Source organism: Phyllopteryx taeniolatus, chromosome 4, assembly GCF_024500385.1.
Source record: "Phyllopteryx taeniolatus isolate TA_2022b chromosome 4, UOR_Ptae_1.2, whole genome shotgun sequence".
NCBI lineage: Eukaryota > Metazoa > Chordata > Actinopteri > Syngnathiformes > Syngnathidae > Phyllopteryx > Phyllopteryx taeniolatus.
The window spans coordinates 11048303-11062686 of record NC_084505.1 but is presented as its reverse complement, the minus strand read 5'-3'; the positions used below and the strand labels follow the sequence as shown (position 1 = coordinate 11062686).

General features: G+C 39.1%; 1 protein-coding gene across 3 annotated transcripts in view; it reads left to right on the top strand.

The window, feature by feature from the left end:
• Window positions 1–14384, top strand: part of shoc2 (SHOC2 leucine rich repeat scaffold protein) — a 33334-nt gene that overhangs the window by 15365 nt on the left and 3585 nt on the right. For all 3 annotated transcript variants that reach the window (XM_061769410.1, XM_061769412.1, XM_061769411.1), the window contains exons 2-8: window positions 4379–5415; window positions 5578–5715; window positions 5810–5940; window positions 6260–6448; window positions 8811–8933; window positions 11905–12042; window positions 12173–12290. In XM_061769410.1, coding sequence (XP_061625394.1) covers window positions 4713–5415; window positions 5578–5715; window positions 5810–5940; window positions 6260–6448; window positions 8811–8933; window positions 11905–12042; window positions 12173–12290 — 1540 coding nt within the window. In that variant the 5' untranslated portion in view covers window positions 4379–4712. The remainder of the gene's footprint in view (window positions 1–4378; window positions 5416–5577; window positions 5716–5809; window positions 5941–6259; window positions 6449–8810; window positions 8934–11904; window positions 12043–12172; window positions 12291–14384) is intronic.

Here is a 14384-nt window from a genome sequence, read left to right as displayed (position 1 = left end):
TTTTCAACTGCAGGGACAGGGAGACTGGTTGCAATGGAAGAAAAGATGAATGCGGCCAAGTCGAGGGATGTCCTGGACGAAAACCTTCTCCAGAGTGCTCAGAACCTGACTGGGCCAAAGGTTCACCTTCAAACAAGACAATGACCCTAAGCACACAGCTAAAATAACGAAGGAGTGGCTTCAGAACAACTCCGTGACTGTTTTTGGAATGGCCCAGCCAGAGCCCTGACTTAAACCCAATTGAGCATCTCTGGAAAGACCTGAAAATGGCTGCCCACCAACGTTCACCATCCAACCTGACAGAACTGGGGAGGATCTGCAAGGAGGAATGGAAGATGATCCCCAAATCCAGATGTGAAAAACTTGTTGCATCATTCCCAAAAAGACTCGTGGCTGTATTAGCTCAAAAGGGTGCTTCTACTAAATACTGAGCAAAGGGTCTGAATACTTGTGGCTGTGTGATATTTCAGTTTTTCTTTTTTAATAAATCTGCAAAAATTTCAACAATTCCGTTTTTTTCTTTCAATATGGGGTGCTGTGTGTACATTGTGGAAACAAATTAACTTAAATGACTGCAATATGAAAAAGAGTGAAAAATGTAAGGTGGTCTGAATATTATATATAATATAATATAATATAATATACCCACACTTTATTTTCCCTGCACTTGGCTGGCGACCAGTCCATGGTGTACCCACCTCTCGCCCAAAGATAGCTGTGATCGGCTACAGCACGCCTGTGACCCTAGTGAGGATAAGCGGTACAGAAAATGGATGGATGGATGGATATATATATAAAATTGTATTTAAAGTTGTTTTGTCAGTTTTCATTCCACTGCTTTTACTTTTTTTGCCGTGGTATCTTTTCAGTACCGGTATCGAGGTATTTTATGCAGGTATAGTCTTGAAGTAAAATTTTGGTATCGTGACACCACTACTGCATTCCCAGCAGCTTTCGCTGACTAACAAAATATTTTATCTTATCTACACTTATATTACAAAACTAAATAAATTATCTTATCACAGTGTGATCATACGGTTTTAAGTAAAGCATTCTGATTAAAATAATTTTCCTAGTCACCAATTTGTGCAGTTGTATTGTATCATAAAGGAATCAAGAAACATATTTCTTAGTAATCCATTTGTACAATTTTGTGTTCTATTATAAAAGAATCAAGGAGCATATTTGCTCCCATTTACACACTTTCCCTGAATGCACCTCACGCACACGTATAGATGTGGCATGCCTGCCAACAGTAATTTCACTCCGAAGAGCGAAATAGGAAACGCAGCAGATGTACATTGTTTCCTGCATCCTCTTTCATAGTTATCATACAAGTAGATAAGTATATAACACTCTGGGCTCCTCTGTGTGTTGTTTTAAGCATTAGAATTTACTCTGCCATGGGTGCTAATCTTATTGTCATGTCCAACTGGTCCCTCTGCTGGTCACTTTTAATGTTATAGTTGATTGACTTTTTTTTTTTTTTTTTTTTTTTTTTTTTTTAAACCTGTCCTGTTCAGCTGCATGACCATCCATAATGGTTGATCTGTATGCCTTTTGTGCTGGAACAGTTCTGCTGTGTAACGGGAGTTTGAAATACTCCCGCTGTTTAATTTATTTATTATTTTGATCATATTATTCTGATCATCATCTTTTCCTTTCGGCTTGTCCCGTAAGGTGTCATCCTTTTCCATGTAAGCCTATCTCTTGCATCCTCCTCTCTAACACCAACTACCCTCACGTCTTCCCTCACGACATCCATCAACCTTCTCTTTGTTCTTCCTCTAGGTCTCTTGCCTGGCAGCTCCATCCTCATCATCCTTCTACCAATATACTCACTCTCTCTCCTGGACATGTCCAAACCATCGAATTCTGCTCTCTCTAACTGTGTCTCCAAAACAGCTAACCTTGGCTGTCCCTCTGATGAGCTCATATTTAATTTTATCCAACCTGCTCACTCCTAGAGCAAACCTCAACATCTTCATTTTCGCCACCTCCAGCTCTGCTTCCTGTTCTCTGTTCAGTGCCACCGTCTCTAATCCGTACATCATGACTGGCCTCACCACTGTCTTATAAACTTTGCCCTTCATCCTAGCAGAGACTCTTCTGTCAAATAACACACCTGCCACCTTCCTCCACCCATTCCAACCTGCTCGGACCAGTTTCTTCACTTCCTTAGCACACTCACCATTGCTCGGGACTGTTGACCCCAAGTATTTAAAGTCCTCCACCCTTGCTATGTCTTTTCCCTGTACCCTCACTCTTCCCCCTCCACCCCTCTCATTCATGCACATATATTCCGTCTTACATGGAAAAGGGTGACGCTCTGTGGCGACCCCTAACGGGACAAGGCAAAAGGAAAAGAAGAGTGGACAAACACACAACAACTTGGAGAAAGTTGCTGACGTTTTAAATGACTTTGCCGCGGTGGAGCAAGGTGTTTAGCTCCTTAGCTAACTAGCTTGTTAGCTTGTGGGCTAGCTCGTTAGCTCGTCGGCTAGCGAACACAAACCGTTAACTTTCCCTTAAGTGACTGTTGTGTGAATCTATGAGCTGCACATGGAGCAAGGCTGTGGAGTAGTGGATGGAGCCAACACTGACAAGTGTTCCCGTCCACCGGCGTTCCATGAGCCCGCTAACGGATAATGAAACAGCAGCCCAACTCTATAGGGTCACTGTGTGAGCTGCGCACCAGCTCATCACAACGATGACAATTTATCAAGTCCGGTAAAACCATCACATCCATTTTATTTATCGATCGATAAGTCGATATAGTAATTATCGTGACAGGCCTAGTCACAGGACCAGTTTTTAACCGTGCCCAAAAGATTTGGCCATATAAGATGGTGAAACAGTTTTAAGCTGTATTTCAACATTTCAGTACTTTATTGTTCTTTGCATGTTTTCAGCACTTCAAACACATTTATGGATTTAGAAAAAACATGAAAATGACATGTTTAAATTGATGAAAGCATATACATTCCTACTCACCATTACTGGCACCCATGAAGTTTAAGTACTAAATGAGGAATATATCCTAAAGTGAAATGAATAAAGTGAAACAGCATTTTTCTATAGAAAAACAAACAAAAACAACAGTTTATGGACAGATGAAACAAAAACTTTTTGGCAATGCACACAAGCAGTATGTTTATAGACAGCACAATGAAGCCTTTATGGAAAAAAAAAAACCCTTCCAACAGTCAAGCATGAGGGAGGATCCATAATGATGTGGGGTTGCTTTGCTCCATCTGGTACCGGAGGCCTTGACTGACCACAGGTATCATTAAATCGGAAAATTATTACCCAGTCTTACCCAGTGTTAAATTACTTTGGAGTAAGACTGTAAGGAAAAACCCTTGATTTCAAAACGTGAGAAACGTGAATTTATTTAATCACGTTCAGATAACTTTTTTTTTTTTTTTTGTTTTTGTTTTTTTTAACCAAACGTTCAAGCAAGTCTCTGACTTTGTACACATCAAGAACAGTCTTTCATTCATTCATTTTCCGTACCGCTTATCCTCACTTGGGTCGCAGGTGTGCTGGAGCCTATCCCAGCTATCTTCGGGCGGGAGACGGGGTACACTCTGAACTGGACACCAGTCAATCACAGGGCACATATAAACAAAACAACCATTCGCACTCACATTCTATGGGCATTTTAGAGTCTTCAATGAACCTACCATGCATTTTTTTGGGATGTGGGAGGAAACCGCAGTACCTGGAGAAAACCCATGCAGGCACAGGGAGAACCTGCAAACTCCACACCAAAATTTACCAAAATTAACACATTATCATAATATTCCTAAACAAAATAAAAATAAAAACAGAAACATGACCGATGCATGCACTGAAAGCATTCCAGCAAGTTACAGCTTGAATACAATACATTAGAAACCCTATATACATTGGAAACCAAAATGAATTTTCATGCATGTAAAACCCCACAAAAATGTTATTTGAAATTTTTATTTGAACCCTAACTAATATCTTCACTGCCTTTGACTATGGTTTGTACCACTCTGTCCGTAGCAGATATGTCTGTCTTCTTTTTCTGCTGTCAGTCAACTTTTTGTTTTTTAATCTCTCTCTTTCTCGCCTTTGTTTTTCCTTGTGGTGTACACTGGTTGAGAGACACCAAAAAAGAAAAAGCTTCTTACAACTACTACTAACCTGCACTCTCAAAGACTAAAACATTAGAAATGTTAATTAATATTTGAAAAAGCAATCCAAACTATCTGAAATGTTATCACATTTTATCAATAATCGGTAAACTGTTTCATGCGTCTTTTCAACTGTCGAACAGAGAGAGCTCAAAATCACTTTCAGTCTGTATAGTTAAAACTGTTGTAAAAATATATTTTTTCTTTAACAGGCGGATTACCAAGACTTTGACGACCCTTTTGATCCTAAAGGAATTCCAGAAGTTTGACCTAAAAGTCCCGCAATTGTATGCAGCTTCAATGCTTAAGTATGTGGCCCACGGATGCCACGATCCAGAGTCTTCAGCGGATTTTTTACTCACTGACATTTTAACAAAAGAACATTTGAAAAGTGTTACAAAATCTAAAGGAGAATCAGAAGTGTGTGGTCCTGCAAAGATGTTTTCTTTAAAAGCCTGCTCACCTGTCTGTGTCAATTTCTTTCCTAAATAAGTAACCTGACAAGTAACTCATGAGCAACTCTGCAAGACGCCCGATAACGTCGACATGAGTAGTACTTTAGGCAAAGAAAAAGATTCAAAAGAAAAGGACCCTAAAAGTGGTTCAGGAGGCAAAGAAAGGGAAAAGGAGGCCAAGGCTCTGGCAGGCCTAGCCAAGGATGGGGGCAAAGAAACCAAGACCAAAGGGAAAGAAACCAAAGAAGGAAAGAAGGACACCAGCAGCTCAACACCGGGTGTTGCCTTCTCCGTTGACAATACGATAAAGCGGCCAAACCCAGCACCAGGTACACGCAAGAAGTCCAGCAATGCCGAGGTGATTAAGGAGCTTAACAAGTGCCGGGAGGAAAATTCCATGAGACTAGATCTCTCGAAACGGTCTATTCACATGCTGCCCACCTCCATCAAGGAGCTGACACAGCTGTCTGAACTCTACCTATACAGCAACAAGTTGCAGAGCCTACCACCTGAAGTGGGTTGCCTCTCAGGCCTGCTCACTTTGGCCTTGAGCGAAAACTCCTTAACCAGCTTGCCCGACTCACTGGACTCCCTCAAGAAGCTTCACATGCTTGATCTCCGGCACAACAAGCTGAGGGAGATCCCGCCAGTAGTCTATCGATTGACATCGCTGGCCACGCTCTACCTACGCTTCAACCGCATCACCACAGTGGAGAAAGACATCCGGAACCTTTCCAAGCTCAAAATGCTCAGCATCCGGGAGAACAAGATAAAGCAGCTTCCCGCAGAGATAGGTGGGTCAAATGTGGATGTCCTGTATTTCTAGGTAGTCACCTTGTGTGCTGTTGCTGTGTTTAAGCATTTAGCCTTTTTTTATTTATTTATTTATTTATTTTTAATGTAATTGGATATTGTCTTAGAAAATCATGACTGCTGGTCTTTGTATGGTTTTGCAGGGGAACTTCGCATCCTCATTACTCTGGATGTTGCCCATAATCAGTTGGAGCACTTACCGAAGGAGATTGGGAATTGCACACAAATAACCAACCTAGACTTGCAGCACAATGAGCTTTTAGACCTCCCAGAGACTATAGGTATGCCACTTGAAGTGTGCTTTTTAATCACCGAGTCAGCATTAAATTATGTGTAATGTTGATAGAAAATAATTCTGAAAATATTATGTTTCAGGAAACCTTGCCAGCATAAACCGCTTGGGTCTGAGATACAATAGATTGTCAGCAATCCCCAGATCATTAGCCAAATGTCGAGAACTGGAAGAGCTAAATCTTGAAAACAATAACATTTCAGTGTTACCAGAGGTAAGTACAACCAGTAACTTGGTCAACAAAAAGCATGTCACACCAAATGTTGAGTTTTGAATTTTTTTTTATCCCAAACATTTTCAGATAGAATAAATAAAGCCACACAATTCGGATGTGCATTCTTTCTGCTGGGCAGCAACAATATCAATTCAAGTATTACAGATACAAAGGCATTAATTCTGTTTTGCTGATACACTCAAGGCTCAAGATATGTGTTTCAAAGGACATCCATTTCAAATAAAAGCTGCCTTTGTTTCTTACAATTTCTTTCTGATCATATTTGGCTTCTGTTGTGCTTCTGTTTATTATTAATCAGGGCCTGCTGTCAAGTTTGGTCAACCTGACCAGCCTGACACTAGCAAGGAACTGCTTCCAGTCATACCCTGTGGGTGGACCATCCCAGTTCTCAACCATCTACTCGCTCAATATGGAGCACAACCGCATAAACAAGATCCCTTTTGGAATCTTCTTCAGGGCCAAAGTTTTAAGCAAGCTTAACATGAAGGTACATGTTGTGTCTTAGAAGAAATTGCCTTTCAGTTCAAATACTTTCAACGTGACCAACAAACTGTGCACATAGTGCCTGATGTTGTGTTCTGTTATATACTGTAGATATAATAGTTATTACATACTTTGATATTTTGCTCTGTTAAAGTTTTTCTGCTTTTGAAAACTTAATGGATTAAATTTGAACTTCTTGAATGAGAGAAAAAAAACTCGCACTCATAAAGATCAGTTTGATATATTAAAATTAATAGGTTGTGTGAAATATGAATCTGGTGGAAAGTCCCCAGTCTTGTCTTTTTCAGTATTTGTGAGGCTTGGCTGCAAGTTAAAACACAATTACTTTACTGTCACCCACCATAAAAGTGTATGTAACAACAGTTAATCACAACTTGATCAAAAGATGTTGTTTAACTGAATGTATTTTTTGACTCATTTTCCTTGAGGTAGGTTGAAGTTCCTAATTTAAGTAATCCTAATATGAAATGTTGTATTAATGTAATACAACACATGTACAGTGGGTATGGAAAGTATTCAGACCCCCTTAATTTTTTCATTTTCTCATTAATGTACACACAGGACCCCATATTGACAGAAAGAAACTGAATTGTTGACATTTTTGCAGATTTATTAAAAATAGAAAACTGAAATATCACACAGCCATAAGTATTCAGACCCTTTGCTCTGTATTTAGTAGAAGCACCCTTTTGAGCTAATACAGCCATGAGTCTTTTTGGGAATGATGCAACAGGTTTTTCACACCTGGATTTGGGGATCTTCTGCCATTCCTCCTTGCAGATCCTCTCCAGTTCTGTCAGGTTGGATGGTGAACGTTGGTGGACAGCCATTTTCAAGTCTCTCCAGAGATGCTCAATTGAGTTTAAGTCAGGGCTCTTGCTGTGCCATTCAAGAACAGACACAGTTGTTCTGAAGCCACTCCTTTGTTATCTTAGCTGGGTGCTTAGGGTCATTGTCTTGTTGGAAGGTGAACCTTCGGCCTAGTCTGAGGTCTTGAGCACTCTGGAGAAGGTTTTCGTCCAGGATATCCCTGTACTTGACCACATTCATCTTTCCTTTGATTGCAACCAGTCGTCCTATCCCTGCAGCTGAAAAACACCCCCACAGCATGCTGTTGCCACCACCATGCTTCACTGTTGGGACTGTATTGGACAGGTAATGAGCAGTCCCTGGTTTTCGCCACACATACTGCTTAGAATTAAGGCCAAAAAGTTTTATCTCTGTCTCATCAGACCAGTGAATCTTATTTCTCACCATCTTGGAGTCCCTCAGGTGTTTTTTAGCAAACTCCATGCAGGCTTTCATGTGTCTTGCACTGAGGAGCGGCTTCCTTCGGGCCACTCAGCCATAAAGGCCCTATTGGCGAAGAGCTGCAGTGATGGTTGACTTTGTAGACCTTTCTCCCATCTCCCGACTGCATCTCTGGAGCTCAGCCAAAGTGATCTTTGGGTTCTTCTTTACCTCTCTCATCAAGGCTTTTCTCCCCCGATTGCTCTAATTGGCCGGACGGCCAGCTCTAGGAAGGGTTCTGGTTGTCCCAAACGTCTTCCATTTAAGGATTATAGAGGCCACTGTGCTCTGAGGAACCTTAAGTGCAGCTGAATTCTTTTTTGTTACTTTGGCCAGATCTGTGCTTTGCCACAATTCTGTCTCTGAGCTCTTCAGGCAGTTCCTTTGACCTCATGTTTCTCATTTGCTCTGACATGCACTGTGAGCTGTAAGGTTTTATATAGTGGTGTGTGGTTTTCCTAATCAAGTCCAATCAGTATAATCAAACACAGCTGGACTCCAATGAAGGTCTAGAACCATCTCAAGGATTATCAGAAGAAATGGACAGCACCCGCGTTAAATATGACTGTATGAGAGCAAAGGGTCTGAATACTTATGGCTGTGTGATATTTCAGTTTTTCTTTTTTAATAAATCTGCAAAAATTTCAACAATTCCGTTTTTTTCTGTCAATATGGGGTGCTGTGTGTACAGAGGAAATGAGGAAAAAAATGTACTTAAATTATTTTAGCAAATGGCTACAATATAACAAAGAGTGAAAAATGTAAGCGGGTCTGAATACTTTCCGTATCCACTGTACAAGCATTTTTTTTTGTTCTGTCCATTTCTAATCATTTCACATTGTTTCCAGCCTGTGTGAACAGTAACTCTACTGAGGTCTGAATCAGCCTTTGAGAAGACCCATCACACTGGGTGCCATTTGAATTTAAGTCTGGAAGAATTAATTCTGGAAGCAGCTATCACTGTTACCCAAGCTGCTTGAACAACATGATCCTTGTATTTACCTTGTGAGGTGTCTTTCATTTAGCATATAAATGCATGGCATTGTCTTCCTCAGGACAACCAGTTAACTTCTCTGCCCTTGGACTTTGGCACATGGACCAGCATGGTGGAGCTTAACCTAGCCACCAATCAGCTGACGAAAATCCCAGAAGATGTCTGCGGTCTGGTGTCTCTTGAGGTGAGCCGTAGATGAACACTGTGCTATTACAGGTAGTGATTTCAGTTAGTGGGAGTATTGGAAACAGATATGAATGAGATGTGTTAAACAAACAAAACTCTCCTTGTGCCCTACAAACAACTACCACACACCATATCCCCTTATCACTGTTTGTTTTCTATGTTCTATGTTTGTTTGCTACCTGTCTATGTACCCTGGCTATAAAGATGATATATCATCTTTATCACCCTCTCAACACAATAACAAAAAATTCCCTAAAACTGTCAAAAAAAACAACAACAAAGAATACATCGTACCCAATCTATTTAAAATTACTATACATGCACCCATTATATGTCACACACAACTTTTGTGTCATGGAATGTCAATGGCATTCGATTGCAGGCAAAGAGAATTAAGATTATGGATAATGTCGCTAAATTTAAAACGACCTATTACAAGAAACGCACCTTATTGAGTCAGAAGAAAAATGCCTCATTGACTCTAATTTCACTAAGGCTATCTCGGCCTTTTATAACAGAAGACAAAGGGGAGTCTCATGCTAGTTCATAAAAGACTACTTTTTACAATAAATAGTACAGTATCAGATCCAGAAGGCCATTACATAATAATACAGGCTACAATATTTAACAAGCTATACACAATTGTCAGTGTATACACTCCTAATAAAGATGATGCAGCCTTTTTTCATGCGCTCTTTTCACACTTGCTTAACATGTCAGCAAATTCTACAATTATCATGGGAGGAGACTTTAACCGTACGCTAAATCCCCTTATAGAGCGCTCAAATCTCAAAAATAGCAATCAGCCACAATGTGCCAATATATTAGAGCAGTATATGGACGACTTTGGACTTGTTGACATCTGGAGGCTGAAAAACCGTACAAAAAGAGAATACACATTTTTCTCGGCGGTTCACCGCTCTTTCTCAAGAATAGATTTTTTTTTTCTCTCAAAACAATTCAGCAGCTCAAATAATTACCTCCAAAATACATCCAATCATCATCAGTGACCACGCACAAATTTCTCTCAACCTAAAAATTTAGTCAAATCTGGGACCCCCACCAACATGGCGCTTTAACACGTCCCAATTGAAGGACCCAGACTTTGATTCTTTTGTGAGGAAAGAATGTGATGATATTTATTATTATTATTTTTTTTTAATTCAACAACTCCCCAACCATATCCCCATCTCTGCTGTGGGAAACCAGGAAAGCTGTAATGAAAGGTCGACTCATATCATACTCTTCTAACAAGAAAAAAAAAAAAACTCAAATTAGAAAATGAAATTGAGGAAAAAATTTAACGTCTCACAGAAGAATATGCAATTAATCCGACAGATACGTGTAGAAACCTACTTCAAAAGGCAAAACATCAATTAGATGTCATCTTATCAAAAATAACAGATTTTCTACAACAACAGTGCCGATACAATAACGTTGAGTACAATAATAAATCAGGCAAATTTCTTGCGAACCAACTTCAGCGCAATAAAGAAAAATCATTAATTACAGACATTCAAGATTCAAATGGCTGCTGTACACCGCTAGAAATAAATGAAATATTTTACAATTATTATAGGATCTTATACGGATCTTTGAACAACCCCGACCAAAAAGAAATTGAAACTTTTATTAAAGATTGAGACATTCTTCAATTAAATACAGAAATTAAAGACCGTCTTGATGCTCCTTAACCATCACAGAATTACATAATGCATTAAAAAATATGGAATCGGGACGAGCGCCTGACCCAGACGGAATCTCCGTCGAATTCATTAAGCATTTCTGGCCAATACTAGCACCTCTATTTTTCAGAACAGTCAAGGAGATAAACGATAAAGGTCAATTAAGTAGACATATGAACACAGCTTCAATTGAATAACTACTATAGTCAGGCAAAGACCTGACCCAAGCGGTTTATGCTGGCAGCGGGAGCAAAACTGAGTTCGGTTGTACTTTATTGAAGTATTTAACAATGTACTCACGTTATTTTTGATCAATCCTCATCAACAAATCCATCAAAGTCCTCATCTTCTGTATCCGAAATGAACAGCTGGTCAAGTTCTAAATCAAACACGCCAGGTTCGAGTCAGTCTCGTTGCCGTGCGAAAGCTCGAACTAGCATCCACAATCCATTCACAAATTGTGGCGTAACTCGCCCGGCCCTGCCTCCTAGTTTTAGTAAACCTGTGTTCGCCATCTGTCATCCATGGCTCTCACGCCACTGGCAACTTCACTTTGAACGCCCTGTTTACACGGATGTCCAGCGGTTCGTCAAGCCTCCCGGAATGATGGCAAGCCCTGAGTTATTGCACTCAGTCGAATGGTGACTTGAGACGCTTGCTCATTAATCCATTGCTCGAGTTGGTCTTCCAACTCGGGCAACCTCGCCTTGTTTCCGCGTTTTGTTTTTCATTTTTTTCCGCGGAAACTCAGCTTCGTCTTCAGGGGTCCTTAGCCAAACCGATGTTGTTTTGCACATTGCACACCCCGGAAATGCTCCCAGTCAGTCAAGCGGTATTAAAAAAAAAAAAGTCAAGCAGAGCGCTCATCACACAACATTTATAAATGTTGGAACTCTGTGCACACATAAGGCGTGCCGCATTATAAGGCTCCCCGTCCATTTTGGAGAAAATTTAAGACTTTTAAGTGCGCCTTATGGTCGTGAAAATACGGTACTGTATTAACTGGACAAACAATACTCCCAATAACAGCCATCTCATGGAATCCTGAAGATCAAATCCCAGATTACCCCATTCCTATAGGAAACATTAAGTATTTAGGTAATATTTCGTCAAAACTCACAGAGCTAACCAATCTAAATTACACACCACTTCTGGAAAAAATCTCATCTGACTTAATAGGCAGGAATAACTTGCCTATGATCAAACAATAAATCGTGGGGCTTTATGTTCCATGTATAAATCACATTTGACACCAGTTCTTTTTTTTTTTGTTCTTGTTCACAGGTGTTAATATTGTCCAATAATCTTCTGAAAAAGTTACCGCATGGTATCGGCAATTTGAGAAAGCTTCGGGAGCTTGACTTGGAGGAAAACAAGTTGGAATGTCTCCCCAATGAAATAGCATATCTCAAGGATTTACAGGCAAGTTTTACAGACGGTCATTGCTTCTATTTGAGTACCATTCAAATACAACCTTGAAGCTCAAAGAAAAATTTAGATTCAAGAAATTTGTTTTCTAATTTGTAACTTTCTTGCACTCTAAATTCCTTAGAAATTGGTGTTGACAAATAACCAGCTGACAACGTTACCCAGAGGCATTGGCCACCTCACCAACTTGACTCATCTGGGTTTGGGGGAGAACCTGCTGCAACATCTTCCGGAGGAGATTGGTAAATACTTAATTTCCTTACTTGTATTAACTGGTTGCCGCTTCACTCAACTTCATGAACTTGTAGATTTCAGTGTGACACTCTTTCCTGATTAACAATAGAGTTAACCGTTAGGGTTTAAGAGTTTAACAGTCCAAAATTTGTACCACCTTTGACCCCTCCACTGGTTGATTGGTCGTGCCGAGGCAGGCCACTGCTGAGTTTGAGTTAAGCCACAAATTAACACGGGGAAGGAGGGAGCCATAAGTGGTAGTTTTGTAGGCTGGGCCTACTACAAGTGGTTTAAAGATTCAGTATGTGGATTTGGCTGAAGAACACCGTTGTGCCTCTTTAGGCTTAATGGTTTTACCCTGGCCAGTTCTGTTTTTTTTGTTTTTTTTTTTTTGTTATAGATTTTTTTTCCTTTTTTTAAAGATTAAATTCCTACCACCACTCACAGTAATATGGATATTAGAGGATATGTGCAGTTTTTTTAAGCCATCGTTTTTAAACGTAATGAACAGTGTAGTTCTGAAGTAAAAGCAAACAAAAGCTGATACATTTTTCAAACTGTTATCAAATTGTATAATGCATTCAACATACTGTATTTAGTTTTTGCAGTCACATGAAAAAACTAAAGAACAATAATTTTCTTGTACATATTCTGTACATGGTTAACATGAGTGCTTGAATTTTTGTAAACGCAACATTTTTTAATGTATATAAGGGTTGAAAAAAGCTCCAAAGTGTAACTATTTCTTTCACATCATCTTGCCCAGTGGTTCTAAATTTTTTGACACAAAGTAACACTTGAAAATGACTTGGCTCTCTAAGTACCACTATAATGACATTGAATAACATTAAAATATAGTTGCGTAGCAGGCCTAAGAGTTCATGAAAAACGACACGTTTTATTCCTAAAAAGTGGATTTAATATTGTAAGACACTGTAATATTATGTAGTTTGAACATTAGCGCGTCACTTAAATATAGGAAAAAATTTACTTGTACTTAAATATACTCTACTTAAATAATGATTAAATTAAAATGCATTGTACATAAAAGTTAGATACAAATCTTACCTAAATAAATTTTAAAAAACAGATTTTAAAGATTAAATTCAAATGTATTGAATGTTAAATACAACTAAACTGTACTGTACTGGTAATAATTCTCTCGTGAGTGGTACTCTTGCGACGTTTGAAAATCACTGATTAGACACCTGATGGGATATTTATCTTAAAAACTAAACACAACATTTGTGTTTAATTTATTCTCCCTACACCATTACAAAGCTGAATTGGTACCATCATAGCAGCTCCTTCAATGTGATTTAACAGTAACCACATTACATAAAGAGGACCTTGAAAAAAATAATTGCATATTAAATCACAATTACAATACTGAGGGGGAAGAAAATCTTAGATTTTCCAAAATCGTTCAACCCTAATATTAATGAGAAATGCTCGAAAAATGTCTGTCCCTAAACTTGTACAGAATAAATCTGTGTTCAAAAATGTAGTTACATTGCAGTTTAATTTACAAACCTCCATTCTAATGAAGTTGGGATTTGTAAAATGTAAATAAAAACAGAATAGAATGATTTGCTAATCATTTTCAACCTATATTCCATTGACTACACTACAAGGACAAGCTATTTAATGTTAAAACTGATTTAAAAAAATTTTTTTTTTTGCAAATATTCACTCATTTTGAATTAGATGTCTGTAACACGTTCCAAAAATGGTGGGACAGGGGCATGTTTACCATTGTGTTACATCCCTTTTCCTTTTAACAACATTATAAGCGTTTGGGAACTAAGGACGCTAATTGTTGAATTCTGATTTCCATTCTTGCTTGATGTACAACTTTAGTTGCTCAACAGTCCGGGGTCTCCGTTGTCGTATTTTGCGCTTCATAATGCGCCACACATTTTCAATAGGTCTGGACTGCTGGCAGGTCTCTAGTAGTACAAGTACTCGTACTCTTTTACTACGAAGCCACACTTTTGTAACACATGCAGAATGTGGCTTGGCATTGTCTTGCTGAAATAAGCATGGAGGTCCCTAAAGAAATGTTGTTTGGATGGCAACATATGTTGCTTCAAGACATGTAC